The sequence below is a fragment of the Equus quagga genome, chromosome 5 (assembly GCF_021613505.1).
Source record: "Equus quagga isolate Etosha38 chromosome 5, UCLA_HA_Equagga_1.0, whole genome shotgun sequence".
NCBI classification, from domain to species: domain Eukaryota; kingdom Metazoa; phylum Chordata; class Mammalia; order Perissodactyla; family Equidae; genus Equus; species Equus quagga.
The window spans coordinates 44,095,196-44,118,528 of record NC_060271.1 but is presented as its reverse complement, the minus strand read 5'-3'; the positions used below and the strand labels follow the sequence as shown (position 1 = coordinate 44,118,528).

Below are 23,333 nucleotides of genomic sequence, written 5' to 3'. Positions count from 1 at the left end.
TTGGACTTTGCCTCTAATAATTATTGTTTTGGTATTTACACCTTTAAACCATCAATAGGATAATATCCGTCCTGACCCTTTTTTATTCAGGCAAAAGAAGGTGCTCCTGGTGAATCTGACCCTGCACAACCCCGGGGAACCTCAGGACATTTGCTCTGGCCACAGCGATCAGATAACATCCCAAATCTGGCTAGACCACTTGAAGGTGACAACTCTGTAAGAAGTTGTTAATGAGTTTCCACCAGCCAAGTCCAATGTCTCTTTTTACCTTCCTAGTTTTTAGAAAGCACCTCAGTCTGTTACCAGCTCTGGGGAGCCCTTCTATTGGGGAAGATATTGCTGAAATAATAAACAGTAACAACAGCAATGGTAAACTATTTACTGAGCCAAGGACTATGCTAAAAACTTTATAGCTTAGGTAACTGAGGCTCAGAGAAGTATTTTTAAGATAAACCCAGTCTCTTAACCACTAAGTGTTCCCATCAGAATTATCTTAACCACCTAAGTAGCAATAGCCAACCCATGCAGCACTCGCTGCCTCGGAAATAATCTCATCTCTTAGGGGTTCTTCCATCCATCGTTTTGATTTCGTCTGTAGAAGAGTCAGAATTCTGATATGAATTTAAAATTTCACGTCACTCTTTTTTAACACAAGTTTCTTTGTCTTCAAAACTCCCAAATATGTTATGGACTCATCTGCATTCTGTATACAGATTTTTTTTTTCCCCTTTCAAATGGTGGTTTAACCTGTTACAGAACGTCAGGCCTCCTCCCGGTAATTTAATCGGAGCAGTTAATTTTCAACTAAGTGTTCAGAGTCAATCAACCTTCAACACAAAACGCTGTAAAACACTCTGCGATCCAGCATTTCAACACTGCAAATTCCTCAATTAAATATCAATAAAGTCAATGCCAATAGCGAATATTTCTATCAAGTGTCCGCCTCGCCCCACAGTTAAAATCCTGTGAGGAACAGATTCAGGAAATCATTCAATTAAAGTGAGAAAACAGGGGCGGTCCCAAGGTTAGCCGAAGAGGGAAAGAGAACGAATTTAAAGCAAACATCTTCTAACAATCGCTAACTCTGGCCGAGTGTCTTTAAACGCGGTAACCCCACACCCCGCGGACCCTCCGGGGACCGCGGCGCCCCGGAGCCTGCGCCCGCTCGGCCGCACTCCCGCCGGCCCGGGCCCCCGGGGCGAGGAACAGCCGGCCAGAAAACCCGCGGCCGCGAAAACAAGTTCGCTCCACCCGGCCGGAGCGGCTGGGGGCCGAGCCGGGGGGGCGGCTGCGACGTCACCCCTGCCGCCCCTACTCCCGCCCGGGCCGTGGGGACCCCGGCCCCACAAAGGGGCACGAACCCCAAGTCTCAAAGGAGAAAGGGGAAGGGCCAGCCGCCGCCCCCGCCCTCCGCGACCGAGGCCGTCAGCCGCGCCCCCACCCGCCGGGATGACCGCGCGCGCCCCCGCCCCCGCGAAGACCGCGGCGCTGCCGCTCGCACCGCCCCTCCCCCACCGCCGAGCCGGCGCGAGCCCCCGCACCTCCCCCGTTCCGGCGGCCTCAAGTCCCGGAGACACCGCCTCCGCAGACCGGGCAGCCGCCGCTGAGCTCTATGGGGCTTGGAGTCCTCGAGGAGGGCTTTGTGCGGCTGAGCCGCGAAGTTGGGGACTACGACTCCCACAATGCCCCGCGCTCGCCCCCGCGCCACGCCCCCTCGCCGTTGGCTTCCAGTCGCCCCCAGACTACATTTCCCGACAGCCCTCACGGCTCTCCCGCCCTCCCTCCCGAGACACGAGCCCGAACTGGGCGTCAGGTCGGGGAGCCGGTCGGGTTCCCGCTCGCCGCCGCCGCCCCCCGCAGCGACTCTCCCGCTTCTCCCGCCGCGCCGGCCGCGGGAGCTGCATCGCCAACTCTGCTTGGCCGTGGAGCCGCCGGCCCCGGAGCACAGAGCCCGGGACGCGACACACCGAGCCCCCCATCACCTCCAGCCGGGGCGACCCCTCTCGGGTCCTCCCTCGCCCTGCGCGGCCGCCGGAGCCCCCAGTCCCGAGCGGCCTCGCGGCCCGGCGCCCGCATCCCGGCCCCTGCACTCCCGCAGCCGCCGCCCCTCACCCTGAACATGGACTCCGACTCCTGCGCCGCCGCCTTCCACCCGGAGGTGAGTGAGAGCTGCGCCCCGATCGCCCCCGACCACCCTCACCCCTCTCCTGCGCTCGCGGGAGCCCGACCCCCGCGGGCAGAGCGCCGCCCTCCCCCCCCCCCCCCCCCCCCCGCCCCCCCCCCCCCCCCCGGCGCCCAGCCCCGCCCCCCATTCGGGCCCGCGCCCCGTCCTCCCGCCGGCCTTCGCCTCGGCGTCCTTTCCGCGGGCGTCCGCGTCCTGCCGGCGCCCCTTCCCCCCTGCCGCCGCGCCCACTCCTCCCCGGCCTCGCGTAGCCCCGGGACCTGTCTGCGCCCCCGGCCCCTCCCCACCGGCCTGACTTACCCCTTCCCCTCCCCCGGGGAGTCGGTCCGAGCCGCCGCCGCCCTGCGCTCCCGCCTCTCGGAGGACTCCCCCTCCCCCTCCCGGAGGGGCTCGCGGTCCCCCTCTGACTGGGACTTCGCTCCGCAGGCCCCTGCCTGCTCCCCTAATCCCCCAGGCCGGGTGGGCTGCGCCCCGCCCCCTGACTCCTGCGCGGCCCGCGCGGCCCCCGCCCCCTCCGGCTCGGGGGCGCCTAGTCCTTCGGGGTCCTCCCCCTGCGGGGGCCGGAGCCATGCCCCCATCCCCGGCGCGCTCGCCTCCCCCTCCGGGGCCCCCGCCCCCCGCCCGCGGACTCTGCTCGCCCCGCCTTTCTCCCTCCTTCCGGGGATCGGCCTTCGGTTCTCCGGGCCGGCCCCCCCCCGGCGCTCCCGCCGCGTCCCCTGTCCCCTCCCGAGACCCGCCGGGTCCGGGATGCGGGTCTGGCCGCGGGTGGATGGGGGAGGGGAGGCGGCGCCGGCCGCGCTCGCCCGCTGCGGTGCCGCCTCGGTGATTCGCGGGGCCTGCCAGCCCCCGACCCCGAATCCTGCCCTCCTTCCCGCGCCCCCTCCCTTGCGGGATGGGCCCCGCACCTTCCGGGGCCGAGTGTCGGCGGGGGGCGGTTTCCGCGGGAGGCGGGAGGGCGGGGAGGGGACCGCACCGCCATCTGCTTTTCCTAAAGGCGGCCGGGGCGGCGCTGCGGGCGGGGTGGGGGCGCGCGGGTCCCCCGCCCCGGGCCGCGGGCGCCGCCGCCTTCCGTTCTGCGTCGGGGCTCCTGACCCACTTCTGCACGTTCCCCGCCGAAATAAAAGTTCTCCCTGAGAGTTTGAGGGCCGAGGGCTGCGGGCCTCGCACCCTGGCCGGAGGGAGGGCGACAGTTCTTCCCGGGGGTGGGTGCAGGATTTCTCGAGCACAGGAGACGCTGGGTACCGCGCTGCGCATAGTGCTCCGCTAACCTGCGCACCCCTCGGGGTCTCAGCGCCCGACGGGTGGGGGTAGAAGGTGGTTTGTTATAACCAAGTTGAGAAAGTTAGAAGTGGAGCCCTTGCAAGGAAACCTGCAGCCAGCACGCCGGTGCCGCTTGGCTCACTGGGCTCGTCTGTCCTTGGGAGGGGCTGGGCTAGGCCGGCCCAGGAGTCCACCCCCCACCCCCCCTTCTCCTTCCCTGCTATCACTCTAGCAGGGCGATGGGGCCCTAGGCTCTGGAAGTGTTAGCTGAGCATGTAAGGAGGGGGTTGAGGTGGGTGATAAATGCTTAAAGAAAACCTCAGTAAATATGCTAGTCGAATAAGCCGAAATAAAGCACGGTTGTTTTGCTCAGTAGCAAATAAGGGCTCTTTCTCCCGGAGCTGCTCTCCTACTCAGGAGAAAATCCATTCTTGTCGAGGGTGTTTCCAGATTGACTGACAGGACACACAAGCCAAAACCTCCAGTACTTCATCTTCAACCTGCAAATAAGACTAGCAGGAGTGTTTCTGGCTTGTTCTGAGTGGGGGAACATTGGGGTGCCTGGCCCCCTGGAGGTTGGAGCAGTGGAGGGACCAGCAGGAAGTGCCTCCTGGAGGAGAGAGGGCGGTAGGAGGTGGGGGCGGTCAGGCAGATTCAGTTGCAGGGTCCCAGGCTCAGGGAGCTCTGAAGGTAAGAAGTAGCTGATTTTTGAAATCACCTAAAATACTTTAGTTTCAGCTGCAGCAGGAGTTTGTTTTCAAAATGGAAAATCTGTAGCAAGAAAAGTGGTCATTAGAGCCCTGGATAGGCCTGCAGAAACTGATAGATAATGTCAGAAAATGCCACATGAGTGCTAAGAAATAGACTTTTGTACAAGCTTTTATATCCTAACCAGTTTCCCAGTATTCTTTACATAACGTTATAATACTCTCTTTTAAGCTTCTGAAAACAGTGTTATTTCTTGACCTGAGCTTACCTTATCTTGTTTCTAGAATGTTTGCAGATCTAGCAGTATGTTTTGAGTGGTTGACATTAAAAGCTCCAGCTTGTTTAGCTTTGTTTCTGCCATTCCAGCTACAAATGTCTCCTTTCAACCACACTCTGTTTTCTCATCCACTAACAGGAGTACTCCCCCAGTTACAAGAGGCGCAGGACAGTGGAGGATTTCAACAAATTCTGCACCTTTGTCTTGGCCTATGCTGGCTACATCCCTTATCCGAAGGAGGTAACCTTCAGCACTTCTGAGACCTTTCTTGCTGGCAGTGAAACCAAAGTGTCTCATAGGCAGTGGGGTCTGGAAGGGTTGTGCAGGAGGACTTCAGACAACAGTCAGGCAGAAATCCTTCTTGGAAACTTAGACCAGCCTGGGAAGGGGTTCCTAAAACTCAGAAAATACAGGCTGGGGGCCAGCTCGGTGGCACAGTGGTTAAGTTCGCCCACTGTACTTTGGCAGCCTGGGGTTCGCTGGTTTGGATCCTGGGTGCGGGCCTATGCACTACTTACCAAGTCATACCGTGGCAGGCATCCCATGTATAAAATAGGAGAAGATGGGCATGAATATTAGCTCAGGGCTAATGTTCCTCACCAAAAAAAGAGGAGGATTGGCAGTGGATGTTAGCTCAGGGCTAATCTTCCTCAAAAAAAAAAAAAAAAAAAGAAAGAAAATGCAGGCTTGTCCAGAAAAGATTTAATAAACTTTCAAAGTTTGCCTGCAAATAACGTATTTGATATCTGTCTGCTTTTAATGTCCAGTACTTATTGAGTGCTTTCTAAATGGCCAGGCGCTGTTCTTGGCGCTTATCTGATGTGAAGTAGGTGCTATTATTTATCCCTGTTTTAAAGATGGGGGCACAGGGTCACAGAGAGGGAGCTGTGAGGCACAGTGGTGGAGCCTGGAGTTCAGCCAGGTGGTTGGCGGGTCCACCCAGCTGTGCCTGGCAAGCAGTCTCCTGGTGGTTGTGCATGTCGTATTAGAGGATCTTCAGAGACTCGTGGCCCAAATCCCACGTAGTTTAAGGGAAGTTTTTTCCTTGCTAAGAAATGGGCAGAACTGTGACCAGCACTGCCATGGTGCTCTAACTTCACAAGCCTCATTCATATTGTATGAGGCTGAAAAGAAAGGAATCCTAGGCGGCCACGTGCAGCATAGGTTTATCATTCCCACCGCCGTCTAGGTGGGTGATGCTTGCTTCGTGCCACACAGAATGTTGCTACCATTGCAAATAAAATGCGTGAATGATCTGAAGGAACCACAGAGTTTAGCTCACTGCTTTGGGGTAATAATTACCAATTTTGATTTTGCAATAGTTTGTGATGTCTCTGTTTTTGAAAAAGTATCAGAAGATTCTCAAAACTAATGTAAATTGCCTTAATTAAAAAAATACATCCTTTGGGAGGACAATTGGAGGGGAGATTTTACAGTTGTGGAAAGATAAGAGGGTTTGAGAGGGTGTCTTGGGCACTCTTTTCGCAAATACTTATTGAATGTTGATTGAGTTTCTGGCTCTGGGACGCGGGCTGAGGGTTCAGCAAGGGTAGGAGTTTTGCCCCTCGTGGGTTCACATTCTGTCTGGAAGGTCACAGTAGGGTACTAATGACATCGTTCCTAAGGAATAATGCTCATGAGAGCTGGGAAGCTCAAGGTTGTGCGAGGGCACGTCTGTCTGCAGGCCTGACCTGGCCGGGGCTGCCTGCGGAAGCTCTGCTCGGGACCAGCTCTTGTTGCCGGGGAATGGTCTAAATAATCGGAACCCGCCACCTTTGCCTCTGTCCTTTCAGGAACTCCCTTTGAGGAGCAGCCCCAGCCCTGCCAACAGCACCGCTGGTACCATTGACAGCGACGGCTGGGACACTTCTTTCACTGACATCTCATCCGCGGTGCCCTTGCCAGTCTCTGACCGCTGCTTTGGCCACCTGCAGCCCACCCTCCTGCAGCGAGCCAAGCCCAGTAACTTCCTGCTGGACAGAAAGAAGACTGACAAACTGAAGAAGAAGAAGAAGAGGAAGCGAAGGGACAGTGACGTGCCCGTGAAGGAGGGGTACATGGGGAGCTTAATGAAGCTGGAAGCTGCTGATGCATATGTAGAGACCCCCACGAGTCCCACCCTGCAGGATATCCCCCAGCCCCCCGGTGACCCCTGCTCGGGCTGGGACTCCGACACGCCTTCCAGTGGATCTTGTGCCACAGTGTCTCCTGATCAGGTCAAAGAAATAAAAACTGAAGGCAAACGGACTATTGTCCGGCAGGGAAAGCAGGTGGTGTTCCGGGATGAGGACAGCACCGGCAATGATGAGGACATAATGGTGGACTCAGGTGAGTGGTACCGGAAGTACGGCCACGCTGTTGGCTGGTAGTCAGAAGAGAGGTGATTGTAAGCAGGGTCTCAGTGGTCCCTTCCGTAGAGTGTGACAGCAGAGTGTGCCCCCCTATGTCTAGGGAGAAGGGTGCAAGAAGGGGGGCACTGAGATGTTAGGAAGGAGAGATTGCAGCTAGAAACAGCTGAGATTCCAAGACAGACCTCAAAATAGAAAAATAATGTAGCTCATAAGTAAACATCTCACGGGTAATTCCTGATACTACGTGTTTTAGTGCCCTTTGTCGTGCATTTACAGCATTTTCAGAGAGGGCAGTATCGGACGTAAGTGAAAGTTGAAATCAGTTTCATTTGTTGAGGATCAGGTCTCAGTGCAGCTCAGCTGCTCTCTCCCGTTGGAGAGTGGCCCTCCTGGTGGAGAGGGATCCTGGTGGAGAGGGATCCTGGTGGAGAGCGGCCCTCCTGGTGGAGAGGGATCCTGGTGGAGAGCGGCCCTCCTGGTGGAGAGGGATCCTGGTGGAGAGCGGCCTTCCTGGTGGAGAGGGATCCTGGTGGAGAGGGATCCTGGTGGAGAGGGATCTTGAAAAGTTTTTTCCCTCTTGTTATGTGTTTCTCTTCTTTCAGATGATGACTCCTGGGACCTTGTCACCTGCTTCTGTATGAAGCCATTTGCTGGCCGCCCCATGATAGAGTGTAATGAGTGCCATACTTGGATTCACCTGTCCTGTGCGAAAATCCGGAAATCCAATGTTCCGGAAGTGTTTGTCTGCCAAAAGTGCCGGGACTCCAAGTTTGACATCCGCCGTTCCAACCGTTCCCGAATGGGCTCCCGGAAGCTGTTTCTGGACTGACTGCTGGCGAGCAAAGAGACTGTGGATGAGGAATCAGAAGGGACAGTGGGCTTTTTGGCCCCTCTCTTAGTTGAGCACAGAACTCTCAGCTCTGGTGCGGGCAGACCCCTGCCATTCAGGTGCCTAAGCAAAAGGACAGGCTGTCCAAGGTATAAACTGTACATAGCCAGTGACTGAATAAATCCTTGTTGGCCAAAGCTGCTGCTGGAGCTGTGTTCTCTGCAGTGGAGGTGGACTAAACACCCAAGTGCAGTGGGTTTGGCTCAGCTGAACATGAGGGTACATGGTAGTTGTGAATTCTTGCTCTCATTGTTAACCAACTCCCGTCGATTGGAACAAGTGCTAGCTGTTACTCCTGCTTCCTCTGTGTTGGGAGAGGAGGTGTTCAGTTTCCCTGGCCTGTTAATGACAGCCATACTTGTAAGCTTTTTCTCAAGTCTAACTAAGTCTTTTACCGTAAGTGTCCGTACAGCAACCATCAAAGCTGCCCCTGCCTTTGTGGTCTCCCGTCTCCCCTGCCTCAGTGGCTGCCTGCTGGAGTTCTCTGCTCTCCCTCTGAGAGGAGCCCCAGGGCGGTGGGCTGGCTAGTGATCCCTAGGTTTCCTTCTGTTTGTTAAAAGGGACAGTATATGGCCACTTCTCTGTGGAAAGGGGGTTGGTTGGGGGGTTGAGAGGTAGCCTGTGTTCATAACTCAGTTTCCTGTTTTGCACGATGTAAAAAAACCTGTCTTTTTGCACGATATAGCCAAAAGTATTGGCAGAGTTCTGCCTTGGTGCCCTTTCTCTCCAGTTGGCATTTGAGGTCCTGGGGGTGCCCAGGCAAAGTGTTTTCAAGCGAGGGGGCACTTAGATTCTCTCCTTGTCTCTTCCCCTCACCTTGTTCCAGTAGCAACATAAAGGTTAGGCAATCACTGGGGAATGGCGTTCCTCTACATAATGGGGTAAAGAAAAATTGGGAGGAAGCCTCTCCCATGGGTGATTCTTAGTATGCCCTCATACAGGCTGGCCTGCTGGTTCCACAGGGCAAGGTTAGGACTTGAAGCCTTTTCTTTGTTTGAATTGGTGAGTGAGTGATACAGTAACGTTGGCCTCCAGGAATATCCCACTGAATTGTGCAGAGTTCCTTAAATCTGAACTAGGACCCTGGATTGAGGAGACCCCTACGCAGGTCAGCTCTGGAGAAGCCGGGGAGTTTGCACCTGAAGCCCCTGCAGGGCCCTGCTCGGGGGCCGTGAACCCTGGGATCCTGGTGGTTCCGGAGTTCCAAGGAGAGGAGGGCTTCAGTGCTCTCCGAAATTGACATGACTTTTTAGCAGTTCAAATACTTGTTCTCAAAAATGTTTTTTTTTGTAAATCGATGGATGTGTTTTCATAAACGTTTCTTGTAAAGCATGAAAAGGGAAAAATGGCCAGGTTAGTCATATTTATTTACTGCAGGATGGACCCCTAGTCTCTCTGCCAGGGCCTTCTCCACAGGGCTCACTTGTGTGGGGCCACCAGGCGGACCCCGTCCACATTCTCTCACTGAAGCACCAAGGGGGTTGAACTGTATTTGGCTCCTTGGAGCCCATATTTTGTCGTTGTATCTTTCATGCTTGACCAGCCAACTGCCTTTTTTTTTTTTTTTTAAATTCTGTGTTTATATTAACAGAAAAATAGAAATAGTTTCTGAAACCCAGTTTATTGTGAAGATCCCCAAGGGAGAAGTTCTGCTATAGAGAAAAATAGTGAGAAGCTGGCTTAGAAACAACCTTCTCCCCAGACAACTGTCTGGCTCTGACGAGGGCAAACATCCAGGAAAAGCTGGAGAGGAATTTGCCAAAGATCTGCCCCTGACATTGCCTGTCCAGTGTCTTCACCGTGAGAATAGCCAAAGTTCCAAAGTGTTTTTCTCCTTTTCAAAAAAAAATTCCACAAGGTTTTAAAAGTGCGTTTAAGAGTACGTGTGATTTTTGGGTGGAAATGCCAGCGCTGGTGGCTGCTGCATTACTCTTAGAAGGTGCGGTGCCTGGTGACGCCTCTGCAAGGCATCGGATAATCATCTCGATTTCTGTTTCCTTCGTTTTCTTTTGTCCTTCTACCAGATCTATCCCTGGGGGTGGTGTCTAAGAAGTCAGTACACCTTGATTTTGTGTTCCATTGAGCTGGGCAGCTGCAATCAGCTTTATGCAAATTAGGCATGGCCCATCTAGGGGCTCCTGGTTGGTGGCTAATGAAGTGAGGGGAGAGAAAGATGTCACCCCAAATGTAGGCCCCTCCCATTGGCTTTGGCCCGGCCAGACACTTAACATCGTTTACATGGTTCTGTGTAATGAAGTTTATGTGTATAAAGCGAAGCTGTTTCTGTGAAACTGTATATTTTGTAAATAAATATATTGCTACTTTGAGATTCATGTTTGGCTTGAGGTGTTTGTGCTGTTTGCTGAAGGACAATTGTGTGTTTCTCCCTTCATCACCGCCCCCAAACCATGGTTACATGAAGACTTGGGATGTTAAAGTCTGAGTGTGGTTTAGCAGGATGAAAAATGCCCACAGCCCCTAATATATCTTTCCAGTAAATTCTCCAGAAACAAATCACAGTATGAATAGACAGGAATAGCTTTCACAATTTCTTCATGAAATTGTGGATTAGCTTAAACCCCAGTGAGTACCTGCTTTGTAAAGCTGCAGCCTCCTCTGAGCTGTAAGCAGGACTGAGATCTCTCTAGGGTGCTCATTCCACCCCTTTACAGTTGGGGCTCCCAGGGGCCTGAGGCTGTTCTGTCAATCAGCTATGTCTGCCTAACTCGGACCAACTAGTGGTCAACTAGTACCTCCTCCAGAGACATTCAAGCAGCCAGACGCTACCTATCGACACCTTGAAATCTTGAAAATACTGGCCAAGTTGGGCGTTGAGCGTTACTCTGGTTTCCAGTTCTCCAAGGTTGTTGGTGGGTGTGATACTGGGGGCCCCAAAGCAAGGAGGGGAGGGCTACGAGCTTCAGTGAACCGGGGTGAAACTTGCACCGGCCAGCCCTGTTGGGAGTGTCGGGCCTGAGTTGGGCCCGAGAGCACCCTTTCATGTGGCACCCAGAGCTCGCCCGACTCTGGAGCAACGCGGGTCGGGGGCACCGCATGAGATACTGGCCCTGGAACAGAGCCAGGCCAGCCTGCACCTCCTGGCGACCCGGCAGGCCCCGCCCTTTCCACAGGCCCCGTCCATTCAGGGCCCCGCAGGCCACACCCACCTTATGCCCCGCCGCCCGGCCGGCCCCGCCCCGCCCGCAGGCCCCGCAGCCGCCATCTTTGTTAGGGGCGGCCGGGCCTGGCGTGTGGAGATGCCGAAGTCGTGCGCGGCCCGGCAGTGCTGCAACCGCTACAGCAACCGCAGGAAGCAGCTCACCTTCCATCGGTGAGGCGCGGGGCGCGGGGCGCGGGGGCGCGAGGCCCTGCCCGCTTCACCCGGGCCGCCCGCCTGCGGCCCCCGCCGGAGCCCGAGGCCTGGTGCACCGGGCGGGCCGAGGGCGTGCGGCCGAGCCTTCGCGGGGGGGGCGGCGGCCCGAGGGCCGGCGGGGTCACGGGCGGCGAAGCCTGGCGCCGCCTCGGCCGGCCGGGGCGCGTGAGGAGACGGTCGAGGGGCGCATGGCCTCCTGCCGCCGGCCAGGCAAGCGCGTGCGAGGGGGCGGTGGGCCGGCCCTGCTGCGAGCTCGGGTCTCGGCTCTTTCCCCGGCAGAGCGCACCTAGCACCTAGCACCGCGCAGTTACTGAGTACTCGTCCCCTCCAGGTCCCAGGGCCTTTATCTTGTCCACAGAGGCAGCCTGAGACGCAGTAGGTGTCCAGTATTTGCTGAATGCATTTGCTGAATGAATGAGAGACGGTGACGGCTGTCGCGTTTGCGGTGCCCTCTGCAGGCCTCCTGTCGTGAGGGAAGCGTGGAGTGGCGGAGGGAGGACGGTCCGTGGGCGGGGAGTGGGGCCGGGCGCGCTGCGGCCGCGGGAGTCCGGGGAGGACGGCGGGGTTTTGGAGTCCGTCCCTGACTCTCCCAGCAGAGCTCGTCCGCTGGGCCCGTTGAATGTTGCCCGCTCCCGTCAAGGTGGCAGCCACTGCCCGTTTCACTGTCCCCTTTCGAGCACCACTCCAAAGGGCTGCTGCGCTCCTTGTCTGCGCCGCCTCTCCTCCTCTCATCGTTGTCTTTTGCAAAGTGAACGTTTCTGTTGAAGTACTGTAGCACACTTTCAGAAGAGTGCGCGGCCGTCAGTACACAGCCCAGCCGGTCTAACGCAGTGAACGCCCCGTGTGACTGCCATGAATTAGAACATACTAGCCCCAGGAGACCCCCAACCGCATCCCCGCCTCAGCCCCTCGTCCTTCAACGTCCCCAAGGGCAACTTATATCCTGCCGTCCGTCAGAGTGGATTGCTTTGGCCTATTTTGAACTTTACGTGAATGGATTCACACAGTGTGTGCTTTTCTCTGTCTTTTGCTCACCATTATGTTGATGAGAGTCATCCTTGTTGCATGCAGCAGCAGTTCGTTCCTTTTCATTGCTGTGTAGTATTCCACTGAAGGTATGCACCAGAATTGGTTTGTCATACAGTTGAAGCGCATGGGGATGCCTCTGTTTTTTGCCATTACAAGCACATGGCTCTGGACATCTTTGCTGGGACGAGTCTTCTGGTGCATGCACCTGTACTTTTCGGTCGGGTATGCACCTGGTGGTGGAGTCGCCCCTGGTTCTCTCTTGAACCCATTCCAGTCAGACTCTTGCCTCCACCACTCCCACAAAAGAGGTCTGCCAAGTCCCCAGGGGCCCTTATGGTGCCCACTGCAGTGGTCCGTCCTCATCTGAATTGACCTCTCTGCAGCATTTGACACACTGACCACTGACCCCTTGAGACTCTCCCACTTGGCTTCTAGGACACTTCCTGGCCTCTTCCTTTGTCACAGTGTCTCTTCTCAGTCTCCTTTGCTGGATCCTCCTTATTTACAACACCAGATATTGGAGCATTTCGGGGCGAGGGGCATGGCTCTGTGTTGTCCCCGTCCACACTTGCTCCCCAGGGCACTGATCTCACCCAGGCTTATGGCTTTACCACCCTTTATGCAGGGACAGTCCCCACATTGACATTTCCTGACATGTGTGTCCACCTGCCACTCCACTCCAGCACTTGGGCATCTACGAGTCACCTCAGGGTCTGCCCTGGTGGCCTAGTGGTTAAGTTTGGCAGCCCAGGTTTGGTTCCTGGGTGCAGACCTACACCACACGTCTGTCAGTAGTGGCCATGCTCTGGTGGCAGCTCACATACAAAAAGAGGAAGACTGGCAGTGGATGCTAGCTCAGGGCCAATCTTCCTCAGTAGAAAAAAAAATCGAATGTATAAAACCAAACTTCCAACCCCCAAACCTTCCCTTCCTACAGCCCCACTTTGCCCCCCAATCTTAATACAGGAAACTCCTTCCTTCTCTCTTTATTTCATGGCCCACAGGCAAACCTTATTACATGGTTTTCAAATTATATCCCAGATCTCCTGGCTCATTATCTGCTCCTGCTGACACCCTGGTCGCAGCCACCAGGTGCCCTCCTATGGCAGCCAGGGTGGACGCGGTCCGTCACCCTCTGCCCGGAGCCTCCAGGGACTCCCCATCTGCCCAAGGCCCGCATCCTGTGGTCCCCACCCCTCCTCTTGCTCTGTCTCAGCCCAGCCTGCCTGTGACCATTCCTCGCACACGTGGGGCACACTCCTGCCAGAGAGCCTCTGCTCTCTTCCTTCTGATACCCACACAGCCCGCTCTCCCACTTCCCGCAGCCTCTGCTCAAACGTCACCTCTCAGGTGACCTTCCCTGACCATTCCCTACTCCTTATTCCTACGCAGTCTACATCTGGTCTACCGTCTGTCTCCCCATTCTGGAATGTAGGCTCCGCGAGGGCGGGCTGTCTTCCTCACTCCCACATCCCACCACCAAGAGCAGGGCCAGGCTCCTGACTAACGAACGAAACCCCACCTGGCAGACGTAGCTTCGGAAACAGCTCGCTTGGGCCCTTTGGCCACATTCATAGTCTCAAGTTTCCTACTAAGGATGCTGTAAACAGCCATGACAGAAGCTCCCAGAAATCAGATGAGGTGGTTGAATTTTCCACGCTGTCCAGTAAAATACTGTGTGGTGATGTGAAAATTCCACGGGACTCGGAAGTGCTGCCTTGGGTGTTGCGGATTCCCTCACGTCTGCTTCCTTGCCCCTCAGGTTCCCGTTCAGCCGCCCGGAGCTGCTGAAGGAATGGGTGCTGAACATCGGCCGCGGCAACTTCAAGCCCAAGCAGCACACGGTCATCTGCTCCGAGCACTTCCGACCCGAGTGCTTCAGCGCCTTCGGGAACCGCAAGAACCTGAAGCACAACGCCGTGCCCACGGAGTTCGCCTTCCAGGAGCCGGCGCAGGTGGACACACCGCTGTCTTTCTCCCCAGATCCCGCCTGCCTGGGGGGGGGGGTGTTTGCGGGGCGAGCAGCACTGTCGAGCCTCCGGTTCCGAGCCCAGCCGGCCCTGCCGGCCATGACCCTCACTGGAGGGAAGTCGCAGTTTAAAGCCACTTTAAAAATAAATCACGCTTCACAGCTGGATGCCGTTGAAGTGGCTGAGTGGCGAGTGTGCCTTGATGCATTTCACTTCTGCTGGGCCTCCTGCAGGCTCAAGGCCACGCGGCGAAGACCTTCCCAGCGGAAGGCAGCCGGCTGTGGTGCGTTCAGACCTCGTCCTGTCCTTCATGGTAGCCGGCCGGGGCTTGGGAGCGTGTAGTCCAGACACTGTGCCGCTGCCACTCTGCAGGTCTCCACTCAAGTGCTCCATGTGCCGCGCGCGTGCCAGCTGAGGGCTCTCTCCAGGGCACGGAAGGACGGGGCAGGTGGAGTGCTGGGGGGAGACGGGCCAGTGCGGGCAGAGGTGGGAGGGATTGGGGCACACTCAGGAACAGCATCGGCTCAGGCTGCTTGCAGAGGCCAGACGGTTGGACAAGCTGTGGGTTTTTGGGTGAGGGTTGTGGCTTTGGAAGGCTCCCTCTGGCTGGAAGCTGGTTTGGAGGCCACTGTGGTGTCCCAGGTGAGTGCAGCCATGTGGCCTGAGCTGGTGGTGAGTGTGGTGAGGAGAGGTGCAGAGTGGATGGACTTTGCAGAGCTGGGGGGTTGAGAGGGAGGTGGTCAGGGAGACCAGGCTCGCTGAGCCCCTGCAGGGTGGGCTTCCCTGATTCCCTGAGGAGTTTGGTCCTGTGCATGGCGAGTTAGGCTTCCCAGGGGGACACTGAGGTAGGTGTGTCTTGGGGGGCAGGATGTGTGGATTTGGCTCCGGAGAGAGTTCACGGGCACTTGGATGTGGAAGCCGTGAGGGGGATTATATTGAATTTCATAAATCCTAAAGGTGTAGCGAGTCCCAGAGTGTGGGCTCCACAGCGGGGCACCCGTCTGAACCTGGAAGGCAGAGTGCTGGTGGGACAAACCCAAGGCTGCCAAAGCCCTGTGGTAGTCTGATTTTATTGGGAAAGAGAGAGAAGGGAGCCGGTGGAAACAGGAGTTGAGTTACAGGGTGTGAGGAAGGACAGGCAGCCATTTGTGAGCAGACGCGCCCAGAACGCCCTGCGTCAGGGCCTCTGCCCATTGATCTTTCCCAGACACCCTCACGCTTGTGGCCTTACCTCCAAGTCCGTGTTCACGTGTCCTCTAGGAGGGCCCACCCCACCTGTTTCCACCGCCCTTGCTGGCCCTTGCCTCCCTCCTGCTGTCGGTCTTTCTAGCACCTCACCCATCCCGGTGCGCCGCTCTCGGTGTCCCCCTTGTTTGGTCTTCTCCCTCCAGTGTAAGCGCACGGGAACGGGCCGTCTCACGGCTTCGTTCCAGCCCGCGCAGCGTTGCCTGGCATGCTACTCAGCCATAGGCCAGGCAGCCTCTGGTCTGGAGCTGCTGAATGCATGTTTGGTTTGTTGTTGTTTTAACACGGAAGGCCTTTTAGTTTTACTTTATATACGTGTTTTTTTAAAATTGTATTTTATTGTGGAAAGAACATTTAACACAAGATCTACCCTCTGCAGGCTCTCAAGTGTACACAGGGCAGCATTGTGGATGGTAGGCACGACGTTGTACGGCAGGTTCTGGAACGTCCTCCTCTCTCTGAGCTGAAGCTCTCTGCCCACTGATTAGTGCCCCCCCCCCCCCACCCCCGCGCACGTTTGTGAATAGAGCCGTTTGATCACTTCCACCTTCAGCATCTGTGGTGAAGTGTTTGCCCCTGAAGGAGGAGATTAGTCTGATCTCTGGGGGACATTTGTGACCTTGCTCCTTAGTGCTTCCAGCCCCCGGGGCAGGGAGAAGTTGGTTCTGGCCCTGTAGCCTTGGCCCCGCTCCGGGGCTGCCTGGGCACCGCAGGCTCTGAGTCAGAGGTTTTCTACTACGTGGCTGCCATTCATTGAGCAAAATGAGTCACCTGCTGTGTGCCTAGAAGAATGCCAGGCCCTGTGGTGACACATATGAATTAGGTCCCTGGCTTCATAGGGACTTGTTCATGGGCCTCTAACCCAAGATGTGGGAAGATCTTTGGAAAAGAACAGCAGCTGGGTCTCCGGGTTTAACCGGACAAAGATGGGGCTGAGCAAGGGGGCAGAGCTGCCCGAGACCCGGTACCTGGCCGTGGGGTTCTCGGGGGCGCACGTTGCCCACTCGCCCCGTCTCCAGTAGCGCCGTGTCTCTTGCAGCTGGTGAAGGAGAGCACAGCCCCTGACAGCCAGTGCGGAAATGCTGACTCTGAGGAGGTGAGTCTGCTCTGGCGCTCACGGGCCTTCGGACTTAGGCTGTGAGATGGAGACTGAGCAGCGTCACCTGCCTGCCAGGCTGGCAGCTGGGGGCTTGTCGTGCTTTCTCGTCAGCTAGGGTTTTGGATTCTCTCTTTTCCTAGAAAAGGGAAAGCAGAAGCCTCTCTGTTCAATATCAAGCAGCGGTAGCTGCTTACAAGGCCGGCTCGCGCCCTGTTCTCAGGGGCTGGTCCTAGGCCTGTGGAGGAGGAGGCTGGCTGTTTCTGCCGGTCCCCTGGCAGCGGCCACTGCCCGGAACACCGGAACAGTGCGCAGGGATTACTGGTGGGATAGACAAGGAGCAGCTGTCTGTGCTGCTCAGCTGCCTGCTTCTGCCCTTCGCAGGTCGTGTCCAGGGTGGGGGCCGGGGAGCGTGGCCCGGGCAGGAAGGCGGACACTGCCCTGGAAGCGCTGCAGCTGCCCCCAAGTGCCCGACGCCCTGGAGAGCAGGTAAGGTGCTGGGCTGGCATGGAGGCACGGTGTGGTTGGCTGGTCTCGGCACGAGGGGATTCGCTGCAAATAAAAATGAAGAAAACTGGTGCTGAGACCACAAGGACCGTGGCATGGAGCCCCGAGTCCAGACCCTCCTGATGGAATGAGCTGCGACCCGGCAGGTCTGGCTTTCAGGAGAGCTGCTGGGAGTGAGTGCTGCCGCGGGGCAGGGCTGAGCGCGGAGCCACGCTGCCCTCTGGCCCTCCAGAGCCTTGGCCTCTGGGCGCTCCTAATCTCTCCCTCCTCAGGTCCTGCCACACAGACCAGAAGCAACCAAGGCCCCCAGTCAGCCGGCCAGCCCTACAGGTCTGAGAAGGGCCCTCCCCGCACAGCCATCGGATCACAGCTACGCCCTTTTGGACTTAAATGCTCTAAAAAAGAAACTCTTCCTCACTCTGAAGGAAAACGAAAAGCTCCGAAAGCGCTTGAAGGCCCAGAGGCTGGTGATGCGGAGGATGTCCAGCCGCCTCCGCGCCCACAGAGCCGGACAGGCAGGTCTCCAGGGGACTCCAGAGCAGCAGAGCTGAGCCAGACAGCCGGGCTTTCTGCGCGGAGCATCTGGGAGGTGGGGCACTGGTTTCAGGACTCTGGCCGTGGACCTTTCAATCCTGCTCCTGCCACTCAAAATGGCAGTGAGGCATGCCAGCCCCCGGTGAGGATTCCAACGCCATCTTGCGTGGTTTAGTGGCATCAGGCCGGGAGTGGGTGGGGCTGTGAGCATGACAGCTTAGGCCGCCCCGAGGTGGCAGCCTCAGCTGTCCTTTCAGCACAAGCTGGGCGAGCATCTTTGGAGCCATGGTGTGGCAGACACCCCCCCCCCCCCCCCCAACAGGGAGGAAGCACATTTCCTCAAGGGGCAGCTTGGTCCAGGGACAGACTCAGTGCATGGGGTCACCCCCACCCCCCTCACGAGAGCCAGTGATGGCAGCGAGTGGTCCCCCCCATCGCCTGGATGGCTGGCTCGCTCAGGGGCTCAGACTGGCCTCTGTTCTAAGGAGTGCCTCCTTTCCAGCCTGGTTTGAGTGAACGATGCAATAAAGTGTCTTCCCACACTGCAGTTTTTTCTCTTTTATTTACAAGCAAGCACTAATTCGAGGTTCTCCTGGTGCTTTGCTGCTGCCAAGAAGACTGACTTCCTGTTTCCCATTGAAGAGCAGGCAGGGCATGACTACCTTTGACTACAAAAAAAAATGTGATTCTAGTTAAAGAAAGAAAACAGAAGTCTTAGCCTAAGTGATTTCCTAAGTCTACCCTCTGTTCCTCAGGCAGATGTTTGATGTAGAAAAACCAAAGCCCAGCCTCAGGTGAAGCCTCATGGTTTAAAACATGGTTCCAGCGTGGAACAACAAAGGATGGAATGAGGCCTTTGAGGAGGGGGCGTGTCCCTTGTTTTGTTCACTCCTAAAATGAACAAACGGACTGGCCCCGTGGCCGAGTGGTTAAGTTTGCACGCTCCGCTGTGGCGGCCCAGGGTTTCACTGGTTTGGATCCTGGGCGCGGACATGGCACCACTCATTAGGCCACGCTGAGGTGGCATCCCACATGCCACAGCTAGAAGGACCCACAACTAAAAATGCACAACTATGTACCGAGGGGATTTGGGGAGAAAAAGGAAAAATTAAAAAAATCTTAAAGAAAGCCAAACTTTAAAATGAACATACAGATGCAATAAAACACTATCCCCAGATTTCAGGAAAGGTTTATTGTGGTAAGAGAGTGCCTGCTGTACAGTCCGTTTCAGACAAAATGAAGAGAATCGGTGCCCACAAGACCCCCCTGCATGGAGGGAACCCAGGGCTGCATCCCAAGTCAGACTCACTTAACGCAACGCTATTGCAAGATTCACATTCAGAGCAGTAGCTCGGAGAAAAACTTTTTTAAATGGAGATAAATATTACAGAATTGGGCAACGTGACCTGTTTTTAAAAATTGGAGGGAGGGGGTCATTAGAGGTTACTCGGGTACCAATGCCAAGGAGTGAAGCCTCATTTAGCAATAGCTGCAGGGGGGCTGCCAGAACCACCACCATCCAGGGCCTGTGCTCACTGAGTAACTGTTTCCCAGTTAACAGACCAGGCTGTTCAGGAGTGTCCTGGCTCCTACAACAGTCTGCAGCCACAGAAGAGGCAAGTGAGAGAAGAGGGTCTTGGGAGCAGACGCCCAGAAAGGAGGCCCCTGTGAGGCGGGAGCTGGACCTGACAGGTGGGGAGCAGCAGCGACACCTGCTGGCCACAAGTGAGTGAGGCGCAGGCCAGCGCAGCTCTCCTGGGCTTGGGATTTGGCACCTGTCTGCGCCCTGGTCCTTTCACCCCAACTCAGCCTCCCTTCTCGCCCTGAACCTCTTCATTCCAACACTGCACTCTAGTGTGACCGGCACGGGCAGGTCAGGCTGAGCCGTGTGGAGCGGGCTGAGAAGGACATGGCTTGGCTCTCATCTGCCTTTTCCCACAAGGATACAGGTGGCTTCTGGAAGGGAGTGACCAGTGACAGGGATGGGCCCTGGACCCGGAGTTACACCACTCTGACCCAAACCAGGTGCTAGTGGAATGATTCAAGAAGTTCTGGAGTCGGGCGGGGGGGAGGACTAATTTCCAAAACCATTCGTTATCAGATAAAAAGCAAATTTATAAACCCACACAATCCTCTCCAGATTCACTTAGTAATATTTCAGCAGGAAAAGGTGGTTTTCAGAAGCTGATTGAAGATGCTCACTCCTCTGGAGACCTCTGCTCGGGAGAGCTCCTTCCTTCCTCCCTTCCTTTTCCATGTTGTTTTCCACGTTCAGTGTGGATTTCAGGAAAAGCAGTTCACGGTCCTGTGTTTGAGGGCAAGATGTTCCACAAACGCCTCAAGACAGACCACGAACTACTGGGGGCTGCAGTCAGCACGTGCCCTGAACCTGGGGAGGGACCTGGAGGCGTCCAGGGCCCACGGCCCTTCCCTGCAGGGACATGATCCTTGGGAAAACAGACACAGGCTGAGCTGCGGTGCTGCACTTCTGGTCCAGGTGGGGCCGCCTCAGTCTTGACTACAGCACCCAGGAGAGTGGGGTGCCTGTGTGTCCCTTCACATAATTTATATGGTACCACCTTCTATAGGAATAATATAAAATAAACAGATCTGATGTCTGGGTTTTTTCCCTGCTTCCAAATTTGTAGACTCCCAGGAAAAGATTTTTTGTAGCCTCTTTTTAATCTCATTTCTCAAGTAGTTTATCCATCTGTATCAATCCTGTGGGCTGTAAAAGAAAAGACAAACTCAGTGTATCAAAAGGCAACTGTTTCTAGACTCTCTTTCCACGTAAGGGGTTCAGCCATCACCAGACCAGAGGCTGCCTGGCCTATGGCTGAGTAGCAGTATACAAGGTGCCGAGAATCAGCTGGTTCTAGAACATAAAGGAGCAGCTGGGTCTGCTTCATACCCAGCCACCCACGCTGTAGTTTCCAAGCAAAGAGCTCACTCTAACTCCACCTGGGAAAGGGCCGACACCCCCTCCTGTGGGCAACAAACTGTGGGCTCTGAGCAAGTCGTGACTCTCAAGCCTGCCTGCTCCCGGCTGGATACAGAGGGAAGACGGTTGTTGCCCGACACCCTGACGTCCCTGTCCCCATCAGTGGCCGCAGGCCTCTCCCTGTCCATGCACAGGGCATGTGACTGCAAAGGGACAGCTACTCACACTGCTTTGGTATCCTAAGCGCCTCACTGTCCAGCGCCATCACCTGGTGCAGGACCCCTCGGAACTGGTAAAGCACTTTCAGGTTCTTCTCTTCCCCCACACATGGGTCATAAAACCCAGGCAGCCCAGCCTGTAACACACAGATGCTTACTGGAAAGATGACTTGAGACAGCCCTGAAAAACCTGGCACCACTACTGTCTGCTGCCACCTGAAGGTGAAGTGTGGAAGAAGGGCCTTGACTTGCCCTTGGGAGCTGCCTGTGAAAGATGCAAACTTTGGAGCTTGAGGAAAAAGAAATGAGAATTCCAAAAAGCTGCCTGTTTGGTTCTAGACTTCCCCCTCAATAGTGGCCCCATCCCCCACTCTAAATCCGCCTGTCTTCCGGAAGCCCCACCACGTGGACTTCCTCAGGGAACTCTGAGTGGAGTTCAGTGCCCGAACTAATCTGCATTTTAATTCGCCTTTATCATCCGTGCCCCAGGCTCCAGTGTGAGCCTCTAACGTGCTACAGGCGACTTCACACTCTTTCTGGAGCATGGTGAGGAATAAACAGCATGTAAGCTCCGTGAAGGCAGAGTATGCACTGCTGCTGTACCGGGCACACAGTAGGTGCTCAATAAATGCTTGTTGAGCACATGGATGGATGGATGAATGGATGAAGTAAATAGCTCCAATGTGGATATAACTTGGTACAGCAACTGTCAGCAACATGAAGGATTCCACTGCAACGAAGTGGCCATTCCAAGGGGCCAGGCACCCCTGTTCCCCAGGCGCCTCTTCTGTCTGAATCCCGTGGGCACACGTGCGCTGTACCTTAGAGGCCTCTGTGAGGATGAGCTTTGAGTCCTTCACCAGGCACTGCAGGGGCACAGTCACATCAATCACCTTCACCTTCTCGCTCTTCTTGCTCTTGTCGTTGACAAATTTCCCGTACCAGGCGTTGACGATGATGAGCCCTGAGGACAGGCTCAGTCAGAGCAGGGGCGGGCTGCGGCAGGCACCCCCGTGCAGCTGGACAGCAGGAGCGGTGTGCTCCTTTGAGAACCCCAGCGCCCACCCGTCCCAAGAGAGACCATGCCTTCTCACCCATTCTGGACTCTTCTGCCTCGATTATTCTTCGGACAGATTCCTGCATCAACCGAACCTGCAAAGAACAAGGATGGCCGCCCTCAGGACCGCAGTGGGCTCTGCCCCTTTTGTTCAGAGCCACAGCCATGTGCCTGGGTGCATTTCAGCCCTTCCCCTGAAGGGACAGTCACTGACCCTGGATAGCTCTGTTATCCTATGTCACATGAAAACAATTCACTTAAAGGGAAGATAAACAGGAAAATACCGCCCCCCCCCCCCTTTTTCTTTTTGAGGAAGATTAGCCCTGAGCTAGCATCCGTGCCCATCTTCCTGTACTTTATATGTGGGACGCCTACCACAGCATGGCTTGCCAAGTGGTGCCATAACTGCACCCGGGATCCGAACTGGCAAACCCCGGGCAGCCGAAGCGGAACGTGCGAACTTAACCGCTGCACCACGGGGCCAGCCCCACCCACCACTTTTTAATAAAGCTTGTTCTGCCTTTTGAGGGTAACTGTATCTGATCTCTAGGACAGGGGCTGCAGTTCCCAGTACTGCATCCCATAAGCAATGTACAGACTAAAATGACCAATGAACTTGTTGGGGAAGAAAAGTCTGACACCTACAGCCCTTGAGACCAATGTGCAGAGTGTGAAGTATTTTCCCACAGCCCCAGTTTACGAAATGTGGACTAGGCAAGAGAGGAGCGGGCACTGCAGTGTGAGCTCTGCACGACAGTGCAGGAACGTTCTCAGCGATTCACACAGAGCACAAGGACTCTGTTCACATCCGGTGGCAGCGACACGGCACTCACAGCGGCCTCTGCCTCTTGCTTCTTCTGCAGAATGTCGGTGGCCGTGCTTTCCCTTTGCTTCTCCAACTCCCTTATGTGAGAAAAACACAAGGCACACACAAGTGTGTTGAACCCAGCAGTGAGGCAACAGAACCCCTCGCTGGACCTGCGCCCAGCACACAGTCTGTGATCCTCCTGCATTCCTAGTTCTAGAACTTCAACAAATATTTCCAAGACAATCTCAAGCAAATCTGCTAGTCACAGGCCTGTGCAGCTTTCCTTTGGTCCTAGATGGCTCTCCCTACCTCCTCACCAGAAGTCTGCTGTGGGAAGAAGACTCCAGCTGACAGGCCTCTCAGGAGAGTGAGCGGTCAGAGAAGGCGAGAGGCAGAGGAGGGCCCGCCAACCTTCTGGGGCGATTACATAACATTCTTGGTAGGGATAACGCATACCACTTTAGATACGTAAATATACCTTCCTCTTAGCAAAGCACAGGGGCTCTGGGGCAGCATGCACCTGCTGTCAGAAAACTTGACCCAGCACATTCTTTGTGCCAAGCTTCAAGCCCCTGAGAAATTAGGACCCTGAATTCTAATGATTCAAAGTCTAGAGGGGCCCTAAAAAGGAGATTCATTCCTTTCTCCCAGATTTTCTAAGCTCAATGATTTATTCAATTAGATTATTATAAAGCAACGAATCTAAACCACCTCTCAGATTTAATGTCATGCCCTAATGGATTATCTATAAGAAACTGCAAAATAAATTATATTTCTATGACTTCTACGACTATATGATGCACGCCCTGTATGTAAGAACTCAGAACTCATTCCTCCTGAACTGAGTGCCAGGAAAGGAAATGGTCAGAGTGAGAAAAAGGAAAACTT

General features: G+C 55.6%; 3 protein-coding genes across 4 annotated transcripts in view; 2 read left to right on the top strand and 1 right to left on the bottom strand.

Moving 5' to 3' along the window:
• Positions 1 to 1,764: 1,764 nt before the first annotated feature.
• Positions 1,765 to 9,994, top strand: PHF13 (PHD finger protein 13). Its single transcript, XM_046663236.1, has 4 exons — positions 1,765 to 2,158; positions 4,566 to 4,667; positions 6,221 to 6,755; positions 7,381 to 9,994. The coding sequence occupies exons 1-4, from the start codon at positions 2,120 to 2,122 to the stop codon at positions 7,605 to 7,607; spliced, it is 903 nt and encodes a 300-aa protein (XP_046519192.1). The 5' UTR covers positions 1,765 to 2,119; the 3' UTR covers positions 7,608 to 9,994.
• Positions 9,995 to 10,880: 886 nt separating this feature from the next.
• THAP3 (THAP domain containing 3) lies at positions 10,881 to 17,963 on the top strand. 2 transcript variants are annotated; one of them, XM_046660211.1, is made up of 5 exons: positions 10,881 to 10,998; positions 13,832 to 14,024; positions 16,324 to 16,380; positions 16,765 to 16,869; positions 17,160 to 17,963. In XM_046660211.1, the coding sequence occupies exons 1-5, from the start codon at positions 10,925 to 10,927 to the stop codon at positions 17,436 to 17,438; spliced, it is 708 nt and encodes a 235-aa protein (XP_046516167.1). In that variant the 5' UTR covers positions 10,881 to 10,924; the 3' UTR covers positions 17,439 to 17,963. The 2 variants fall into 2 exon arrangements, with proteins under 2 accessions (XP_046516167.1, XP_046516168.1); XM_046660212.1 differs by lacking the exon at positions 16,324 to 16,380.
• A 630-nt stretch (positions 17,964 to 18,593) lies between these two features.
• DNAJC11 (DnaJ heat shock protein family (Hsp40) member C11) overlaps positions 18,594 to 23,333 on the bottom strand; it is a 65,283-nt gene continuing 60,543 nt past the window's right edge. Inside the window, exons 12-16 of the mRNA XM_046661703.1 lie at positions 22,471 to 22,540; positions 21,675 to 21,732; positions 21,402 to 21,544; positions 20,588 to 20,717; positions 18,594 to 20,149 (exon numbers count right to left, since the gene is read on the bottom strand). Coding sequence (XP_046517659.1) covers positions 20,124 to 20,149; positions 20,588 to 20,717; positions 21,402 to 21,544; positions 21,675 to 21,732; positions 22,471 to 22,540 — 427 coding nt within the window. The 3' untranslated portion in view covers positions 18,594 to 20,123. The remainder of the gene's footprint in view (positions 20,150 to 20,587; positions 20,718 to 21,401; positions 21,545 to 21,674; positions 21,733 to 22,470; positions 22,541 to 23,333) is intronic.